Consider the following 19,380-nt stretch of genomic DNA (forward strand, 5'->3'; position numbering starts at 1 on the left):
CGCTTCTATCTTAGAGCGAGATGGATTGCTGCTGTCGATGCCTGTGATGAAAAGGGGCTCCTTCTGTGTGCTGCAGATCCAAAGCATTATCACAGACATGTACTATTCCTGCTTTTCCTTTTTTCTTTTTTTTTTTTAATAAGATCCTGGCTTTGGGCATTTTTGCTGCACTGTATTAAACAGATGTTCAGTTCGGCTCTTTATCTTCTCTGTTTCCTTCTAGAGACTGATAAAAGTTACAATCTGCTTCATTTTCTTTTCTGACTCTTCAGCCCTTTCCTAAGTAATGCAGTGTTACTTAGGAAACTGCATTTTCCTAAGTAACAGGAAAATTCCATCCACATAGGGAATTTCCTAATACTGCATTATTTAGGAAAGTGCTGAGTAAGTGCTTTCTTCTGTTCATTTGCTAGAAATTTTTAAGTTTAGTTTCTCTTTAGTATATTGATAGCAGGAATAATGCTTGTCAGCTTATAGGTGTAGCTTACATGGATAATTTTATATGTACTGTATGTGTTAATTAGGCTTTTCAAAAGAATACAGAACACTAATCCTTTCCCTCACTGTGTCTTTTTCCTACAAGTACAAAACCTCCTTCTTAGCAGCAAACTATAGAAGAGTCCTGATGTAATAGGATTTCATAATATTCCAAGGATCTTGTGCGTAGACAGCCTCTGACTTTTAGGATGCTATCACATAGGGTTTTTTTAGTTGCCCCTAAAACAATACTTCCATATTGTTGTGAAGCTGTCCTTCATTTCTAGGAATGAACACTGTAGGAGTTTGTCTAGTTCATGTTTTTATTGCTGCCTTCCCTAAATCACTAGTGGTTTGGATTGTTACCATACTTGTGGCTCCAAGTTTTTAAGTCCAACTTAATAGGATATGTAGAAATGCAACAAAGGAGCCAGTCCTTTCTGTGAAGAACTTACCAACTGGGCAGATAAAACCTTGGGGAGGGAGGGGGAAGATGGATGGACCCAGATAATTCTTGGGTGTCTAGACCATGTTACTGCCCACTGTGTGGTGTTCCTCACGCTAATTTATTTTGTCATTTCAATGACTAAACACTTCAGGCTAGTTCCACTTTTCTTTTTTTTTTTCTTTTTTTTTTTCTTTTTCTTTTCAATAATAATTTTTTTGAAAGTCAGAACCCCCAAACCACCACTGCTGCCACCCCCCAACACCAGGAAGGGCAGTTAAAAAGATGCAAAACAAGATTTGTTCCATTTTTTCATTTCGAAGCTCATATTCATTCATCAAAACACCAGAGTTGGCCTAAGCAGAGGGAGTGGAGTCCTTACCCAGAGAGTGGCAGAGGAGGAGAAGCAAAAAAAGGTCAGCTCAGGGTGACCTTTTGCTGCAGCCTCCTCTGTACAACCTCTACAGAGCCCAGCATTGATGCCATGAGGGGGGTGCCCTGGGGCTGAGGGCAAGGGTGCCACCCAGTCCACCAAAACTGTTCCAAGGTTTTGCATTCCGTTCCAAGCTTATGTAGCACCATGGTGGTTAGGGTGTGTGTGATGCTCTTGTTGGTATCGGTCTTATAAAACTTTGAACTAGCATCATGGATTAATTATTAAGTTCGGCTCAATAATTAGTTGTTATTGAAATAAGTTTCAATTAACAAGTGAAAGAGATTGTCTTATTCCTTACATCCCAAAGATAATTCCATTTTTGATGGCATGGCACCCAAAGCAAGCATTACTCCTTTGAGTAGTAGTTTATATAAGCTTGTCTGAAAAATCCCCCTATTTCTTTAACTTTTCTCTTGCTTATTAACATTTTGGATGAAAGTTATCTTTCCAACCTTTTCCCATCTGATTCTGCATCTAGAATCCTTTTTAATCCCTGGGGTAGGGGAAAAAAGCACCGATAACCAGCTATCAACAGCTGACTTGGTCTCCAGAGTTGCTTGTGGTTTTGGCGATAGTTAAAAGATGGTATCTGGAGTAGATTCTTTCAGCTAACATGAAGCAAGAGGTATCGCATCCTTTTGTGTGAATTGATGCTGGGGTTCGTACATTTGGCTTAAAAACTGGCAGTCAGAACAGTGGGGAGAACAGAAACTGAAGTTGCTAATTTAAAGTTCTTTTCTCATAAACTTTCTAGGGTAATAGGCAAGCTTTAGTCATCGTCACTGTGTCTCCTCCCACCTGTTAGAAGATGAAAGCGATAGCAGTGCGATGAAGGTCTCTGCAGTGGTTTTATTGCTTCATTCAAAAATGTAGTTCACTGCAGTGCGTTATGTAAGTGGAGAACTCGAACACGGTATTGCAGCAGACGCAGTTAGTCGTAAAACCCCTTGAAATAATGCTCTGGAATTTTACTTCTCTGAGCGGCAGTGCAACTCTCTGCAGAGGGTCTCTGCTTTGAAAATGGGATTGCACCCATGAGCTGCGAGACCTGCTGACCACTTGGAAGCCATTTTAATGTTTAAATTATATCTTTCCTTTTTTTTTTTCTTTTGGAGTAATATTCTTGGCAACTGCGTGTGAGACTTGTGTCTAGCTTCCATTCTCAGTGTCAGTGATGTGTAAGATCATGCTAGATTCATGCATTTTATGTTTCTATCAGACAAAGGTGTGGTTTGGATGCAATTTTCAGTACTAAATACAATCCTTTTGCCTTGTGTGATTAGATTCATTTACCCTAAAATGCTCAAAACTAAGCAATACTGAGATGACTGCCTCTCTTCTCTGCAGTGTACTCTTTCTCTTGGTAATTGGAACGGCCTATCTAGAAGCTCAAGGAATTTGGGAGCCATTTAGGAGACGCTTGTCCTTTGAGGCCTCAAACCCTCCCTTTGATATGGGAAGGCCACTTGATCTCAGGAGAATAGTTGGAATTTCATCTGATGGAAAGTGAGTATATGTTTGGGAGTTTTGTGGAATGTTTTCCCCTTTTTTTCCTCTTTAGTTACAGGGCTAATAAGAAAGTAATACTTTAGAACAGGTGAGTGAATTAAGATTCTCACAGTTACTTATAAAAAGATGGCTTGGATAAAAAGATGGATTTTGTGATTATGAGAAATATTCATCTTTCGGGGAAAAAAGGAGAGGAAAAAACCCAACCAAAACCAAATCCTGTCAAGCTTCCTGTTAATCTTCTCCAAAAAGAAAGGTGTAGACTGCAGAAACACTGCAGGCCAGTAGTTCCTACCTTTGGTGTCTTAGGTTCAAAAAAGACTTTCTCCTTCCAGTGTTCCCTCCAACATACATATTGACTGTCATTGTACTTGAGTTTTGTTCATATGTACAGTGAGCAAGCGCACAGGAAATAGCAAAGGCTGCTGACTTGTCAAACAAGTGCTAGGCATTTTTGTCGGTTATATGCCAAGAACAGTGTAGTTGAAGGTTTCTGTGGGGCATAGTGATTCTTTTTTCATGTGGAAGAATGGAAACATTGTAGAGTATATTTAAACACTTGTTGCTCTTCCAGCTTGAACACACTTGGATCAGATTCTAATCACAGTTCATCCAGAGGGATCTATGGAGCAGGCAGTTCATCTTCACGATCCAGTGCAGGGAATCATAAACAATGCAATGCAACAGCACACCTTCACAGCAATAGAAATGCACCTGATGCTGAAAACATCAAATCCAAACCCAGTGCAAGCATACCTAACAGGACTTCAGCACAAGGAGCTTCCATGCAGTCAATGAACAGACCCGCGGGCCCCTTTACCTTGGATTCGGGTGCCACAGCTCAGACTCATGCCGCAGGCAAAAGAGCCAAGGGGACAAGGCAGAACCAGCAGCCGACGCAGCAGCAGGCAGCAGCTTTGGCAGAGCAGCCCCTCCAGCAACCCCTCGCACCTGGGCTGCAGCAGCAAGAGCAACAGAGTGACGGTGCTTTGCCACAGCTCCCGCTCCTCAGCCCGCCTCACAGCGAGTGTGCCAGGAGCAGAAGGCACAGCTCGGAGGACTCGGATCTCACCGGGCTCATAGAAACTATGGAAAAAGACTTTGACCACCCAGAATCCCCTCCCCCAGATGTGTTTACAGAGCAGCCCCCATCTCCACTAGCAAAAAACAAAGGTAATGCAATTCTGCTTTTTTTAACAGGATGATTCATTATATAAGCCACAGAACAAGATTTAATCAACTGTAAAGGTCATGTTTTCATAGCATGGAAAGTGATAGCTTCTCAGCTGTTCCCTGCCCTGCTGGATGTGCCTGTGTCTTGAACACTTCCTTTATTTTATGGCAGTGATGTTCTCTACAATGCTAGCTTGTGATTCTTCATGCAATGTTTTTGGAATGTTTTGGTGAAAGCAGGTGTGAATGTTTAAGCATCTGACTCTCTGAAGAAGAAAGATGCTTTTAGTTGCTACTCCTTTGCCTTTGGGTTGGCTTCCATCGCGCCTACTTCCAGCGTTTGTACTTGGGGCTTGAGGAAAGGAAAAGGAAGTTACCCCAGTGTGTTAGGAAAACTCAGATGGGGAGAAAGGGAGGAGGAGGAGAGAGAGACATGGGCATACCCCTGTGGTATTGCTTGGGAAAGGAATTCCTCATGCCCAGACTTGCAGGTGTAGAAAATCCTTGATGCTAGGGGGCCAGCAAATGAATATATGGCACCTGTGCTTAAAAGTAGCGTTCATCTTTGCATGAGGTTAGTTTGAATTGCTTATGCATCTCTTCAGTTGTCTAATGCTTAAAGTAACATGTTACATTTCATACATTACCTACATTCAGGCTTACAAAATTATGTCAGTTATATTCCTTCTTATAAACCCTTCATTAGAGTAGAACTTCTAATCTTGCTTCTTGTAATTGCTATTTCAGTTGTGTCCCAGGCTTCTGTAGTTATAAATGTATGTTTAATTCTCATGAATTTTTCACTTTTTCCTAACAACACTGTTGCACAGAAACAGTACTGGTGCTGTGTTGCTTATTAAAGTTAAGAAAATGAATGTGGGAAGGCATATAAACCCTGAAGCACCTGTACGATCATGTACCACCAAGAGGAAAGCTTCACTCTGTTAAGCAGCAATGAGCAGAAAGTTCTTAAATCAGTTCAGAGTGGATGTGATAATGCATGCGTTCCACTTCTTTTTGGCATGACTTTCCTGTTTTGCAACTTTCTTCTGATTACACATTCATTCAGATAAATTCCTATTTTTTCTCCTGTTACAGAGGCTTTGGATCACTTGTGCTTTGACATGGTTGTATACTGAATATTTAAACATATTCTGTATTGCAAAATACATTATGAATGTTACATTTTGCAGTTCAGATAGTTTTCTTGACCTCTTCATCATCATAGCTCAATAAATCAGATTTATGCCTGTAGATTTCTTTTTGGACAAGCTTTATAAAAAAACCCCAGCGGTATCTGTAAACCGTAACTTGACTCACGAAAGCTCAGCACATCCAATAAAACCTGGCCATCTCCATTTGCCCTCTTTAAAAATGTAAAACCACGGTGGAAGTTCCAGTATCTGTCTGGGTCTGCATACGCACGCTGCTGTCTGGCTTTATCTAAATAGCTAGAATTGTGCTCACAGACTTTTGCAGAAGCAGCAGCTGCTGGACAACAACAGCCTGTCCTAACATCTCGCGCAGGATTCCCATGTCCATAGTGTTCTGTCTCAGCTTCCTGAAACTTGGATCTTAGCAGACTGCTCTGGAGGCTAGATTAGGTTTTTGTCAAACGGATGCTTTACATTACATTTTTATGTCATGATAACATTTTACATAGATTTTCTAATGAGGAACATTAAACTGTTTAGCAATCCCGAATGTAGACTAAATTTGAAGTAAATCTTAGAACGAGGCCTTCTGAGGCAAACCACCAATGCCCCCCAATAAGCTGGAAGCTGACCTTTAGAACATTTCCATACAAAGATCCGCTTGTACTTACACTTTTATTTGTATTCACACTAAAAGGAATATTTTATCTCCAATATTTTTGTGGTTGTTGATACTGAAAACATTAAGTCTGAAAAAAACCCAAAGTTTGAAGGCACTTCCCTTTGGTATGTATTTGGTATTTGCCAAAATACTGAAGGCAAATTTATGTTTTGGTACACACTTTACCTGAGGGACATTTTGCCAGATGAAATGGCACAGCTGTTATTGTGCCAGGACCTTAATTTGGAAGGTTCTTAAACCTCTACATTTTGAGCATATCCTATGCTACGTTTCAGTTAGCCTGTAGAAAATGCAGGGAAAAACGTAATTGTTCAAGCAGCTTTATTTACTTGTATAGGGATTGCTTCAAGAAAATTGATTAAACATTCCCTGGAGTGTTTAATGCATTGTTTTCCCTACTTGGAGATGCAGTAACACTTTAATATGTCAAGCCAAACTATTTCACAGTCAGCTTAGTCATACCTCTTAGAATAGTCTACTCTGAAAAAATGAAATACGTCAGGGGGACAAAGTATAGTCGGGTGGGAGATTCTCAGGTTTGGGGAGTTGGGGTTTTATACATCTTTGCTAAAATACTATTAGTGATTTTTCTCATCTGCTCTAGTCTTACTGCAAGTTGTGTTTGGTTTGGTTTTTCTTTTTAACTGACAAACGTGCTAATAATTTCTGTTCTTCATTTGTCTGGATTATAAAGCTTGTGCCAGCTTCTGCAGTTCATGTTCAAATCTAGTCTTACATGGTTAAACTGTCAAATTGGATTCTGAAGTGTTTAAAAGGAATGCCAGGACCAGAGCAGGGAAGAATCACAGTAGCCAGGTGCCCACTGTCTACAGAGAGGCAATGGAAGTGGGGCTCAGGAGGATAAATGCGATGGTGGAGATCAGGGTTCTTCAGGTGTGATGCTATTGCTCACATTTGGTCTGAGGTGGCTGTAAATGGTTGGTGTATTGTAACGAATGATGAATTTCAGAGGCTTAATCATGTGGGTTAACCTCCAAAATGAAGTGAATTAGCCCATCTCTGAGTACCGCTGCTGAAAACTGAAGCATCCTTACCTTCCTAGGGAAAGGGAAAACGCTTCAGCGCAAGGCTAAGCCACAGAAGAAGCGGGAAGAAAAGGACAGAAGAGGGAAAGGAAAGCAACAGGAGGATGAACTGAAGGATTCCTTGGCAGATGATGACAGTTCTTCAACCACAACTGAAACCTCCAACCCAGATACAGAACCTCTTCTCAAAGAGGTACGGCACTGCTCATAAAAGGAGGTTCTTGTTTAGCTGATGGGTCACCTGTTAAAGGAGGAACAGCTTCTCCCACCACCCCACCCCCAGCTTTTATATAATACCTAACAAAGGAAGAATGTTAATTTAAAAATACCTTTCCCAACCCTTGCCTTCACTTCTTCTCTATAAGATTTGTTCATTTGTGAGTGTGAACGTGCTTGAATCGTGCAGTGTCAGGACTGAAAGTGCCTGAGTGACTGGCTTCAATAAGCCACCGGTTGTCAGCAGCATCGGGGTAATTGTCTCTCTGCACACTCCTAGCCTATTCTATTTGCGGAATGAAATGCCAACATACAGACATCAATTTTACTCAATAATTAAGGTGCAGGCTAAACCCATGCATTTCAGCAGTTTCAAAGGGTCAATTCAGGGGTGGTAACTTGTCAGCTGGTAGTTAACTGACTTGCCTTTGACAATACCCCTACCTTTGTATTACTCACTTGGCTTACATGCTTCTAGGTAATAGACTAAAGCTCTAACAATTTGTGTAGTGGTCAGGTTGTTGCAGATGTTCTGTCCTAAAGCATGTGGTAGGGGAACCAACCAAAGCAAAGGTAATGGCAAGGAGAAGACAACCAAGCCTAATTTTTGACATGTCTTAAATTTGAACTTTGGAAAAGATAAGATAGGGATTCTAGCTGCGGGGGTGGGGTGAGGTGTAGAAATCCATGTAATATCTTTTAAAAGTTACGGGTTAGAAGGTGATTAGAAAAACACCTTTGGTTTTTCAGGATGGCTATTTGACAGTGCACTTAAAAGTGCAGTTAAAAAAGCTAATAAATCGGGTGGTGAAGCTGCTCCTCTTCTTTGCTTGGTGGAAGAATCTGTTTCAGATGGCCAGGGCTGTGCACGTCAAGTGCAGCGTGAGTCTTTTGAAGCAGACTCAGAGGCCATGGCCTGAGGAGTTACGTATTTGCAAACACCAAATCTGCTTGGAACACATTAATTTGCTGGTTATTTCCATTTCTCCTTTTCCAAATAGGAAAAAACAGATACCATGCTTTATAGGTATACTCACTAAGGAATAAAAAAAATACCTTCTATGCTGCAAAAACGCTCATGTCTTCAAATAGCATTCTTTCCTCAGCCCTGCTTATGCTATGTATGTTGTGATGCAAGAGGGACTTCACTTCTCATTAACAGTAACAAGTTGTTATAATGCCTTTTATAGGAACCTGAAAAACAAAAGGGAAAAGTTATACCAGAAAAACCTGAAAATGAAACAGTCCAAGTAAAACAGAAAACTAAAAAACTGCTAACAAGTGTCAAGAAAGAAATCCCTGTAGATGTGAAAACCAGGTAAGCACAACAAAGGCTTTTTAGTAGGGGAGGCATCATGCTTGAAGGAAGATGGGGTGATAAAAATCTGTGTATTTGATTGCTGTGGCTCTCAGTCTGGCTAATGCCAACAGCAGAAACCTTTAAGCAGCTGCTTCTTCCTTCCTGATATCGGGGAATATCTGAAGCTTGTAAATGATAAATTATTTAACGGGGATACGGTGCATAAATGCGAACCAAATCCAGTGAAGAAAATCAGGTTAAGCAATGCTAAGCTTTTTGTAACAGGTCCCACATACACAAAATAGGGTTAATGTTTCTACAGGAGCTTCTAGTGGCGGCAGAGTAAGCCAGCACTAACATGTGAGCCTTGTGTCCTTGGTGAAACTACAGCCATGCAATTTACTTTTTTGTATCACGGATGAGTCTTGGATATGTTATTAAAGGAGGCTGCTGCCGCTGCCTGGCCCTTTCCCCTACTGGCAGGTGGTTGAATGCAGAAGATAGAAAGGGGAAAAATGAAGAACCTTAGTCTTGCTACACCTAGTTCATTCTGAAATAGTTTTCTGAAAACAGATTGATATCCAAGTGTTACAAAAATAAACTTTACCAAAGTGAGGCTTCTGTTTTCCCTGTTGCTGTAATTAATGCTAGACTGAGATTAGGAGTTAGTATAAATTCATTTTCTTCAAAATTTCTGAAAACATTGCCTGCCAAAATCTCGTCCTTATTTTATTTATTCTTACCTACTTTCCCTTGTCATATGAATCACAAGTTTATTACATGTGACAGTATTTGAAGGCCACAATGAGAGCTGGTTTGGAATTCTTCTGCTAGAAATGGATAAAATAGGTCCTCCCTAGAAAGTTTGAGAGACATAATCTAATAGCAGGAGAAAAAGAACAGTGTATAGGCAAATGAATTTCGTGGTGGGTTTGAATAGTTGTGTGCCATCGACTAAAAGATGATCCTGTACATTCAGGGCAATAGTGTATCAGGAGCACGTGATCCAACAAGAGTGACAGGCGGGCAGAAGAGAAAAATGGCAGTTGCCATCTCTTTCTGGCTCTGTATATAACCAAGTAGGTTTTGTAATCTTGGAGCTCCGGGCTGAAGCTTCTCCTGGAAGGTGAGTGAGCCCTAATAAATGTGTGGAGCAGTGTGGGTAGAAGATGAGCCAGGGCTAAGAAGGGTGGAGTTGTGTGTAGGAGAAATACAAAACTCTGTTTATGAATAGCTTTGAAGATGAGCACAAGTTTGACATGAGAAAGCCACAGGAGACCAGTTTTTTGTAAGACCATATCATGCATATATATATATAAAAAGATATGTTTATATCTAAAATCTCTGCAGTGCTTTGGAGAGCTTAAAAATAAATGGATCTCTGTTTTCATTTAGTTCCTTGGAATTATCTTATACACCCCCGACGGAAAACAAGCAGCGCAAAACCTTTCCATCCAAGATATCTACACAGCACCTTTTGACGAATGGGTCTAAATCAAGAAACCTGCCCAAAACGAGAGGTAGTGCAAGGCTGTTATTTATAAATACCTCGGGAGTTCTGCTTGGTTGTTTGTAATCACTTTCGAGTGCTTAATTCTACGTCTGGTGTGTGAAGGAAGCTGTGCAGTTTACTATCCATGGAGTTGCTTTTCTTCTCTTGTTTTAATAGGTCCCAACAGTAAGTTAATGGAGAGCAGACCATCAGTATTAGCAAAATTTCTCCCCAGTGGTTCTGGACAAGAGCTAGGAAACACCAGCAGCTCTGAAGGGGAAAAGGATTCTCCGCCACCAGAATGGGACTCTGTGCCTCTTCACAAAGCTGGCAGCTGTAAGTAATTGCTAGAGGATGACAGAATTGGTCTTCTGCAGTGAATATCTGTAGGTAGGCTTGGTCTGTCGATAGACTTCCCTGTCTTTTTCTCACTGTGTAGTCTTCCTGTTTTCTGCTGTAGGCCTCATTGATAGCACATGGTAGGATTTGGGAGGTTGAAAACAGTGTGAGCAGAACATGGGCCATCCTGCAGCTCTTCAGTGATGAACAGGATTCAGAAGCTGCTGGGGGAACTGAGGAGATGAGAATTGCCACTTAAAACCAAAATGTATTTTCTACAGCAGATGGGTTTTGCTTGGTCAGGTCCACTGGAGCTAAAGTTGAAGCTAATTAACTGATTTGTCCTTGAGAGAGAAAATGCCGTAATGCAGTGGCTAGTGTGGGACACCACGATAAGCTTTTTGGTTGTGTTGTAAGTCCCTTGAGGGGGAACTGAATCACCTTCCTCTTCATTGCATGTCTACATAAAGTCATCCCTCTCCACAGCACTCACTTCTGTACAAATCAGTTCATCTCTGTGTTCTTATTGCAATACAGTCTCTCTGAAAACAGGTAGTAAACGTGAATAATGACAGGTAAATATAGAGAAGGAGCTGCTACATGGGAACAGCCTTTGTCATAATTCCTCAGTTTGAACTGAAGGGATAGCAGAAGTTTGGGAAGCCTTGTTTTAACGGAGGTACTACAGGAAGTTGTTTTGTGTTTCTTTTTCCAGCCACAGACAACCTTTATAAACTCTCTCTGCAAACCCTGAACGCAGATGCTTTCCTGAAGCAGCGACAGCCCTCCCCGACACCCGCCTCTCCATCTCCTCCTCCTCCTCCTCCTGCATCCTTTGCCTTTGGGCCACGAGGAGGCACCTACAGCAGCATTGTGAACAGCAGCTGCAGCCAGTGAGTCCAAATCTGTACCTCCCACTGACTTCCCAAGCGCAGAATGCTGGCAGAACCCATGTGCTTCACAGGGTGCATCTCCCTTTTCTCACACCCATTTCCTTCTCCCATGGAAACTGCTTTCTGGCAGACACTACTGTGCATGTCTTACCATGCTATTTATATTGCTCTGCGGTTTCTGACAACATGGTAGATTGGAAAAATGTGCAAATTACATGAACTGTTGATCTGTTGCTAACATCTTCATGAATGCTAGCTTAAATTACTGCTTTTTTATCAAACTGCTCAAGTCCAAAACCTTACTTTCTTTTTCTTTTTTTTTTTCCCTCTCCTTTAAGTGAAATGAAAAGCAAGCAGCCTAATGGTACCAGACATAAGCTGGCAAAGGCAGCTTCTCTTCCAGGCAGGAATGGTAACCCCACTTTTGCTGCTGTAGCTGCAGGTTATGACAAGAGCCCAGGTACTAGAACCAGTTTGGATTCTAAATATTTCTGAATATTTCCTGAATATTCTTTTGTTATTTTTTAAAATCTAACTTTATATATTTATATACATACATGTATTCTTGCAGGTGGCAGTGGTTTACCAAAGGTTTCTCCAAGCAAGACAGATGTTTCCAGTAATATGAGCATTTCCCACACAGTCGTTGACAGTGATGGCTCTGACAGGTAATTTTTGTATTCTCTAGGCAAGTACCTAGGGCCCTAGAAAAGAATATTGTAAGCTGTTAATGGCATTTTGAAGGTAGTGACAGAATTCATTCCTGTTCCTATGGAGTTTTAAACTGCTTTTTAAAGCTTGGGCACAGCATCTCTCACCTTGCAAAAAAATGTAGAACTTAAGAGTGACTCAGAAGTAGAGAAGGATGTTCTGAATGTGATGGGGACTTTTTACCCCTTGTTCCAAGTAACCCAACAATCTTGTGTTTCCTGGGCATCCAAACATTGAGAAATCAGCTTGGCTCTTGTGTTATTGAGGAGTGTGTACCAAGGTTGCTTGAAATAGTTTACAGGCAGAGTATCTTTGCTGTACAGCAGTGTCTTTCACTCCCAGTTTTAATGCTGAGATCAGAACTGTCACCAGGCTTTGCCTTATGAGTAGGAGCAGAATACAGCTGTGCTCAGTTACGTTCCCCAAGGCATGCTGTCCTTCTGACGTATTTTGGCAGTGCATGGCTGTCTCAGTTGTAAAAAGCAGTGTGTCCTGTAACCTTTCTGGAATAGGAGAGAGACTTGAATTCAAGTTTCAGTATGCAAAGGAATTGTTTTTGTGAGCAAAGTTTGTGGGTGGCATTTTGGTTTGGGTTTGTAAATGTTTATCATTGCTTCCAGTTAACTCATCTGTGTTTTCAAGAAGCTTGCCCAAAAGCCAGAGTGGGAGCATTTGTACCCTTCTGAGCTGCTTGTCAAAAAATCTGTGCTACAGCTTAGACCCTGTAAGTTTTTTGAAAAACTGATTGAGAGAGCTACTCTCAGGTTTCTGTTGGAGCTCAGTCTGTGGATTAGAGCATTATGCCTATAGCAGTGTGTATATCAACCAAGGTGGGTATATACACAGGAAAATGGTATTTCACTGAAATCTCTTGTTAAAACACAAGTAAGCTGATTTCCTAACTCTTTATCACCATTAAATATATATAGTTAAATACATACACACGCACACACATTTTTGTACATATACATGTGTGTCTAGATCAGTAAGTTAAAGTTGTTGGTAGTACTGTGTTAATGAGTTGTGTTGCTTTCCCGTTACTCCCTAATATTTAGTTCTGGTTTGTGGAGTCCTGTCAGCAACCCCAGCAGCCCTGACTTCACGCCTCTCAACTCATTTTCTGCATTTAGCCATTCTTTTAACTTAACTGGAGGTGAGTATTTGTTTTCAAATATTTTTCCATATTCAAATACAGGTAAAAAAGGGGGGTGTCTCCATTCCACTGGTCTTAAGTACAGACAGCGTTCCCATCTCTGCCCCCCAAAAGGATGACTGTTAGAAGGCATGTTAGAAAATTGGTGGTGTTTCAGCCCAGAGAGTTAGTGGAAATTGTTAAAGAGAGTTTGGCTGGAAATACTAATTTTTGAAGTTTCTCTGTTTCAATTATATTTGTTTTTTCCTTAGTCTCCCCCCCCCCCCCCCCAAGACTTACTGTAGGTCTCAAAAGGGTGCCACCAGGCCAGGGGTCACCTGAGCACTTTAAAACCATTGCTGTATAGGAAGCAATGGCCGGTCCCTCGTGTTGCTTTCCTCTAATGTTTGCATAGCTGCATGATGACGCGATGCATGCTAAACCTGGCAATTAATTCCTGTATTTAAATATTTGGGTAAACCTTCCATAAGTGACTACTGAGATGGGCTTTGATGCAGGTAGGCTGTATTGCAGGGCATGGATGCTCTGTGTAATTACTTACACAGATTTGCGTACTGTGTTTGAGGACGCATGGTAATTTTTAAGGTGTCTGCAAAAGATGATAAGCAAAGCAAATGTAGTATGTGCCATTTGTAAAAGGGATTGTATGTCTACTGAAAAAATGCCATCTGCTGAAAAAATGGTATGTTTACTGAAAAATGCTGGGGGGTTCTTTGGTCTTCATCAGCAGTCCGCAGCACCAGCAACTCTGGGGGACGGCAGTAAGATGCCTGGGGTCAGCTCTGTGGATGGGACCATGTGAACTGCAAGTGCTGGTGCTGCCCTCCCCTTCTCAGAACACAGATGGGGGCCTGGGCTGGAGCACAGCCAGTGCTACCTCCCACACCAGGAGCTACCTGGGAGGGGGGAATTGCTGCAAGGCGAGTGCTATGGTTATGAGAGGTGCCTTCAGCACCTTTGCTTGCTCCACCTGCAGCTAACCTGCTAAGAGGAATGGTGCAGGACACATGAGATGAGGTCTGTGTTACTGTGTGTGACCTTTCCTAATCTCAATTCTTGTGCTGCAGCAGGACCTGCTAGAAAAATATGGGAAATAACTGTGAAGAGTATTAATCTGCTGTAGTTCTTGGAAAAAGAGGAAGAGTAATGTATTCAGTTTTATTTCATCTTATTTTTAGAGGTTTTTAGCAAACTTGGTTTAGCCCGATCTGCTTACGGGCAGGATGTTCAGAGAAACTGGAGTGAATTCAGTAATGTTCCATCATCCATCTGGGATCCTTCAGCTACAGATTCTGTACCCTCCTGGCCAACAAGCTCAAGTTCCCCGACTCATACAACTGCAGTAAGTATTCAGTCCAAATCCAGTGTTTTATTCCTGTTACCAACCTGTTCTGTCTCTACCATCTGATTTCATTTAAAGGCTTTTTAAATTTGGGTGAAAAAACCCCAAGCCAACAGTGGAAGAATAAAGGAAAAGGGAAGTTACACGTATTCATGTTTCTGTGTAGTGAAGTTGACATGGTTGTTGGACAAAGTGAGTAGTCTGCTCACTTGTGGATGATGAATTCACATAAATTGCTTCACGTAAAAATCTTTCTCCCGAGAGCATCTTGCAGCACTTAAAGTGTTTTCCATTCCCACGTGTTTTGGGATTGTGGAAAGAGCCGTTCTGCTCCCATGCCCTGGCTGGACACTGCCACTGTCGCTTCCAGTTTTAGGGACAGTTGCAAAACAGCCAATATGGTAACTTTCAGACTTCAGTTCTGCTTCCTGAAGCCAGTGTTGCACCTACTTACAAATTAACAAAAGGTCAAAAACCCCGTATCTAAAAGCCTACAGATGTATACTTTTCATTTTAGAAAAAACACTAAAGGGCTGAGCATAAGGTGAAGTCTTTAAAATGTCCACTAATTTTGATGGAGATCTTGAGTATAGCCAAAAAAGAAGGAAAAAAACAACTTTTACACAGATTATAGCACTGCTCTCTCATCCTTGGGCCTCTATCTGTCAGAATTAAACTTACACCGCAACAGCTGTCTTCAGTGCCAGCTGAAATCGTTCTTCATCATGTCTTCTGAAAATGCTTTTGTAGTGAGTAAGAGGCAGTGCTTACTCCACCTGGTAGCAGTTCAGATGGAGTGGGGGAAAGCAGGGGGCAGGACAAGCTGAAGAAGGTCACACAGCTTCTTATAGACACACAGTCACTGATCCCGCCCTTGTCATGTGGTTACAGCTGTAGCTGTAACCTCACTAAAACTATGTAAGGAGGGAGTTTTGCTTTTTGGTCACATGGGGGACAGATTTCTCAGCATTTGCCAGAAGGAGGGATTGAGGACCACCAGAACAATCTCTCTGGCTCCCAACTCCCATTTCCTTGCTGCTTCTGAAAAAAGTATTTGGAAGTGTGCTTCAGGAAGCATCGAGATGGAAGCCAGACAAACAGTATAGAAGAATTGTCAGTCTCTCCTTTTAAATACTTCATCGAGGGAGGAGAAAAGCCTTTTAGGAGCTTATTCAAAGAGAAGATCACTTAATAAACCAGAAGCAGCAAACGGATTGAAATGTTCAAAGCCTTTGTAATGATAGTGATTTTTTTTTTACAAGTGCTTATAGTAAGCCAGAACAGGAAAACCTGGCTGTTCTGTTACTGCACTTCCTTGCTCTGAGTGCTAGTTGAGAGAGCAGGTACCAGGCCATGGCCCTGTCCTTTTTGCTTTCTGGCAAAAGAGCAAATCCGTTCCTGCAAAACGCACTTACACAGTGGTTTCTGTGTTACCCTCTTTTCTAGGAAGGTTTCTGGGGAGTTGATTTTGGTTATCCTACTTCCTTATTCCTCTTGCTTTCACACTTTATGCACAACTCTGCTTCTGTACTAAATAGCATTTGACTCTGGGGTCCCATCTCCCCCCAGGCCTTGCTGCACTGCTGGTACTTCTTCCCAAGTTTCTTTCTAACCACAGTCCCTTTACTCCATTTCCCTGCCTGTAGTTTTGTCTGCCAACCACTTTGTACCTCCCTCCACCAGCCCTGAAAGGGAACTCCTCTAAGTTACTCTTCTCTGCTGCTCCTCTCCTGGTTGCTTCTACTTTATGAGCAATTGCCTTTCTGTTAGGCTCTCCCACACACTTCTGGGACACATAAGAACAGTTCCTGGCTCTTGCCCACATCAGGAAATAGGGTGGACTTTTAATGTGTTAGGGTCGATGTCTGAGCAGCAGAATGAGTGTTTCCTGCTGTAGGCTCAGTAGCCTAATGTTTGTGTAGCTTAAATATAACCATGTAGTTATGTAACAGGAATACAGTACACCCCTAGTTTGGCTCAGCCTCCAAGTGACATTGGAGAGTTCTAACAGCGTTGGCCTGGTTAACCCCTGAGTACGCAGAAAACCCCTGCCCAGCCCTCACTGTCAGATCTTATGTGGACCCTTTGGTAATGTCTAGTGTCCAACCAGTTTCAGGTATGATTCGACAGAGCCTATCTATCCTCTTCACTCCAGGGGAGTAAATAAAACCCTGGAATGAGCACTTTTTCTCAGAGTCTACCTTGTTTCCTTTTCTAAAGGGATTTTTATTCTCATCTTCAGATGCAGAGTACACTGATACTGGTTAACCTTTAGTGTGCATTATCTGAGGGCAGAGATTTTGGGAAGGGATGCCCTGTTTCCACCCAGTAAATCCAAACATAAGGTTGTTTATACCTTACAGCACTTACTCAACATGTCCACTGCCTTTTGGATGTATCAAGTTTACTGTATATTTGCAAATTGAATTTACAGCATATGTACATTAAATCTGTTGGCGCTGAGGTATGTAGTGCGCTAAGCCTACATGTAGCAGGTTCTGTGCTAATAGTAGCATGAAAGTTATGCTAACCTTTCTCATCTCCATCTTTGGCTGCTTCCGGGTATCACTTTCCACCACACCATGGGATAGATTGCCCTGCTTGTTGCTTGCTACTGTTTGGGCTTTAATAAAATAGTTGACAAAACCTGGGCCTTGTTAAGTTCTGCATGTGTTCTCCATGCTTGCTGTACCTGTCCTATGCATCCCAAATGCATTTGTGATGTCTTGCAGCAGCACACCTGCATCTGCACCATGACCATTTGTCAGAGACTTCCAGATGTCTTGAGCCAGGACAGACTTACTGGAGCTCTGTGATAAATGGCCAGTTCTCCAATCCCCTCTCCCTTCATCTGGAGAAATTTTGGATGGGGGGAAAAAGTATGCACTGGGAATACGGGGAGGTACAGTGAAGCTCAGCACAGGTAGGTTCATCCAAAGTGTACAATTTAAACAGATTCCCTTGCCTGAATGTGAGGAGATAAGTTTGCAAACAGCCAGAAAAGGATCAAGGAATAGACTTTGCTGCTACCTTCCATTACAACTTAAATTTTATTGTTTTTTTGAGACTTGAACCATGTTTATCTACCTCATTCTAACTAGTTTAGTTAAGCTGGAGCTTCCTGGCCCTTGTGTGTTAAAGCCTGGATACTAGTAGTGCTTAAATCAGTAGTGGTATGGGGATATACAGACTCAAATGAAAACAGCTTAAAAGCCTGTAATGTAATTGCACTCTGTAGCCCGTTCAGTTACCAGACATGCTTGGTGACTGTTAGTAGTGTGGTTCTTCTGGGCAAGCTCTAGTGAAGGAAGTTTGGAACTCCATGTTGCAGTGAAGCTGGAAGGGATTCCATGGCAGGTGTGTTGCTGCTTAGATACTTTCTTTTGGGGGGGGGGGGAGGGCCTGTAAACAGGGTGAAAATAGAAGTTACCAAGCTGCTCCTTACCTGGCTCTGTCTTTACTGCAGTCGATCCTAGGCAACCCAAGTGGCCTGTGGTCCACTACTCCATTCAGCAGTTCCATTTGGTCAAGTAACCTCAACAGCGGCCTTCCCTTCACCACTCCAGCAAATGCCCTGTCAGGCATCGATCTCATGGGTAGTGAAAACTCCTCTGCTGCTCCTCCTCCGCCTGCTGCTGCCACCGTTGCCAATCCTGCTGAAGACATGGGACAGACCTACAATCCTTGGAGAATTTGGAGCCCAACAATTGGAAGAAGAAGTTCAGATCCTTGGTCTAATTCACACTATCCTCATGAAAACTGAAATTAAGCAAAAGGAAAGAACTCTTATCCAGGTCATGATACAATTCTGAATGCAAATTTTTGAAACATCATTTGCGGGCTGTTTCTGGTCATTGCTTCCCCTCCCCCCCTCCCCGCCAGTCCCGCTTTCATCACTTACTTGCTCCTTTTTAAAGTCTGTCCTGCACTATGGTAGTGTGAGATTGCGGATAAGCTTGAAAAAGCCTGGGTGTGGCCACAAATCCCAACTGCAGCCGAAGCTGTAAATCCCAACAATTTCCCTGGTTTCATGTTTTACCATCTGCCATCTTTCTGTAGCAAATAATTTGAACTCTAAAGCAGTCCTGGCATGCAATACTTTTCTGAAAAGTACAGGTTTGGGTTTTTAAATTTTTTCCAGTGTTATCCTCCAAGTTCTAATTTAAAATCAAAAGGCACTTTGTGCTAAAATGCAGAGTATTTTTTTAAAATAAGGCTGTCTTTGTTAACACAGGTTCTAAGAATGTAAAAAAAGAGAAAAAAATCAAGAAAAACAACAGCAAAATCAACACACAACCTTAAGAGCAAAATGGCTGAATGTAAGTTCTGTTGAGACTGTAACACACTTTCTGTGCTGTTTGTACATTTGTAAACCTGAATGCATTTTTAAGTTGAACTGAAATGCACACAGCCAAGACTTGTGGAAGAAACAAGATACCTTGTGCATTTCTTACAGATACAACTTTGGGTTGTACTTTAAAATAAATACTGCTTTTTTCAAGATCTGTCTGCTGGAATTCTGTTCTGCTATTTTCTAAACTTGTGTGTGCATGAATCCACTTGGCAGTGGCAGCTTCAGGCGAAAAGCTACTGTGCATAGGGCTTTATGTTAACAGAAACTTCACCGCATGTGAGATCTGGCTTCTCAGCAGCGTGGGTTTGTGTAGCAGTGGAGCACTAGAAACCATTTTCAGGTTACACAGGGCCACCCAGTTGAAAATGTGCTGGATAGCAAAATGCTGGAAAAATGTCCACACTGTTCAAGTTTCCATGTATCAGGCATAATAGCAGCTGCTGCTGTTTATGCTACGCCCATACCTTTGTAACACTGTTCTTGTATGGGTCTGAACAAGAACTTTCCTATTTTTAGATATAACTGTCCCTATAAGGTGCCTGTTTCCCTTCATTAACAGGAAGGCAAGCACTAGTGACTACATACATTCATCTGAGTTAAAGCCAGGTAAAACCAAACCCTTTCCATTACAGGAAAGTATTAGCAGACACTAACAACA

At 41.9% G+C, this 19,380-nt stretch overlaps 1 protein-coding gene across 1 annotated transcript in view; it reads left to right on the top strand.

The window, feature by feature from the left end:
* The window catches only part of TMEM131 (transmembrane protein 131), a 101,209-nt gene extending 82,340 nt beyond the window's left edge, over positions 1 to 18,869 (top strand). Inside the window, exons 30-41 of the mRNA XM_030472331.1 lie at positions 2,706 to 2,864; positions 3,442 to 4,040; positions 6,940 to 7,115; positions 8,329 to 8,456; positions 9,834 to 9,958; positions 10,108 to 10,266; positions 10,985 to 11,162; positions 11,501 to 11,622; positions 11,734 to 11,830; positions 12,929 to 13,026; positions 14,205 to 14,368; positions 17,835 to 18,869. Of these exons, the coding sequence (XP_030328191.1) occupies positions 2,706 to 2,864; positions 3,442 to 4,040; positions 6,940 to 7,115; positions 8,329 to 8,456; positions 9,834 to 9,958; positions 10,108 to 10,266; positions 10,985 to 11,162; positions 11,501 to 11,622; positions 11,734 to 11,830; positions 12,929 to 13,026; positions 14,205 to 14,368; positions 17,835 to 18,131 (2,302 nt within the window). The 3' untranslated portion in view covers positions 18,132 to 18,869. The remainder of the gene's footprint in view (positions 1 to 2,705; positions 2,865 to 3,441; positions 4,041 to 6,939; positions 7,116 to 8,328; positions 8,457 to 9,833; positions 9,959 to 10,107; positions 10,267 to 10,984; positions 11,163 to 11,500; positions 11,623 to 11,733; positions 11,831 to 12,928; positions 13,027 to 14,204; positions 14,369 to 17,834) is intronic.
* The last annotated feature ends 511 nt before the right edge of the window (positions 18,870 to 19,380 follow it).

Source organism: Strigops habroptila, chromosome 2 (genome assembly GCF_004027225.2).
Source record: "Strigops habroptila isolate Jane chromosome 2, bStrHab1.2.pri, whole genome shotgun sequence".
In the NCBI taxonomy this organism is placed as follows: domain Eukaryota; kingdom Metazoa; phylum Chordata; class Aves; order Psittaciformes; family Psittacidae; genus Strigops; species Strigops habroptila.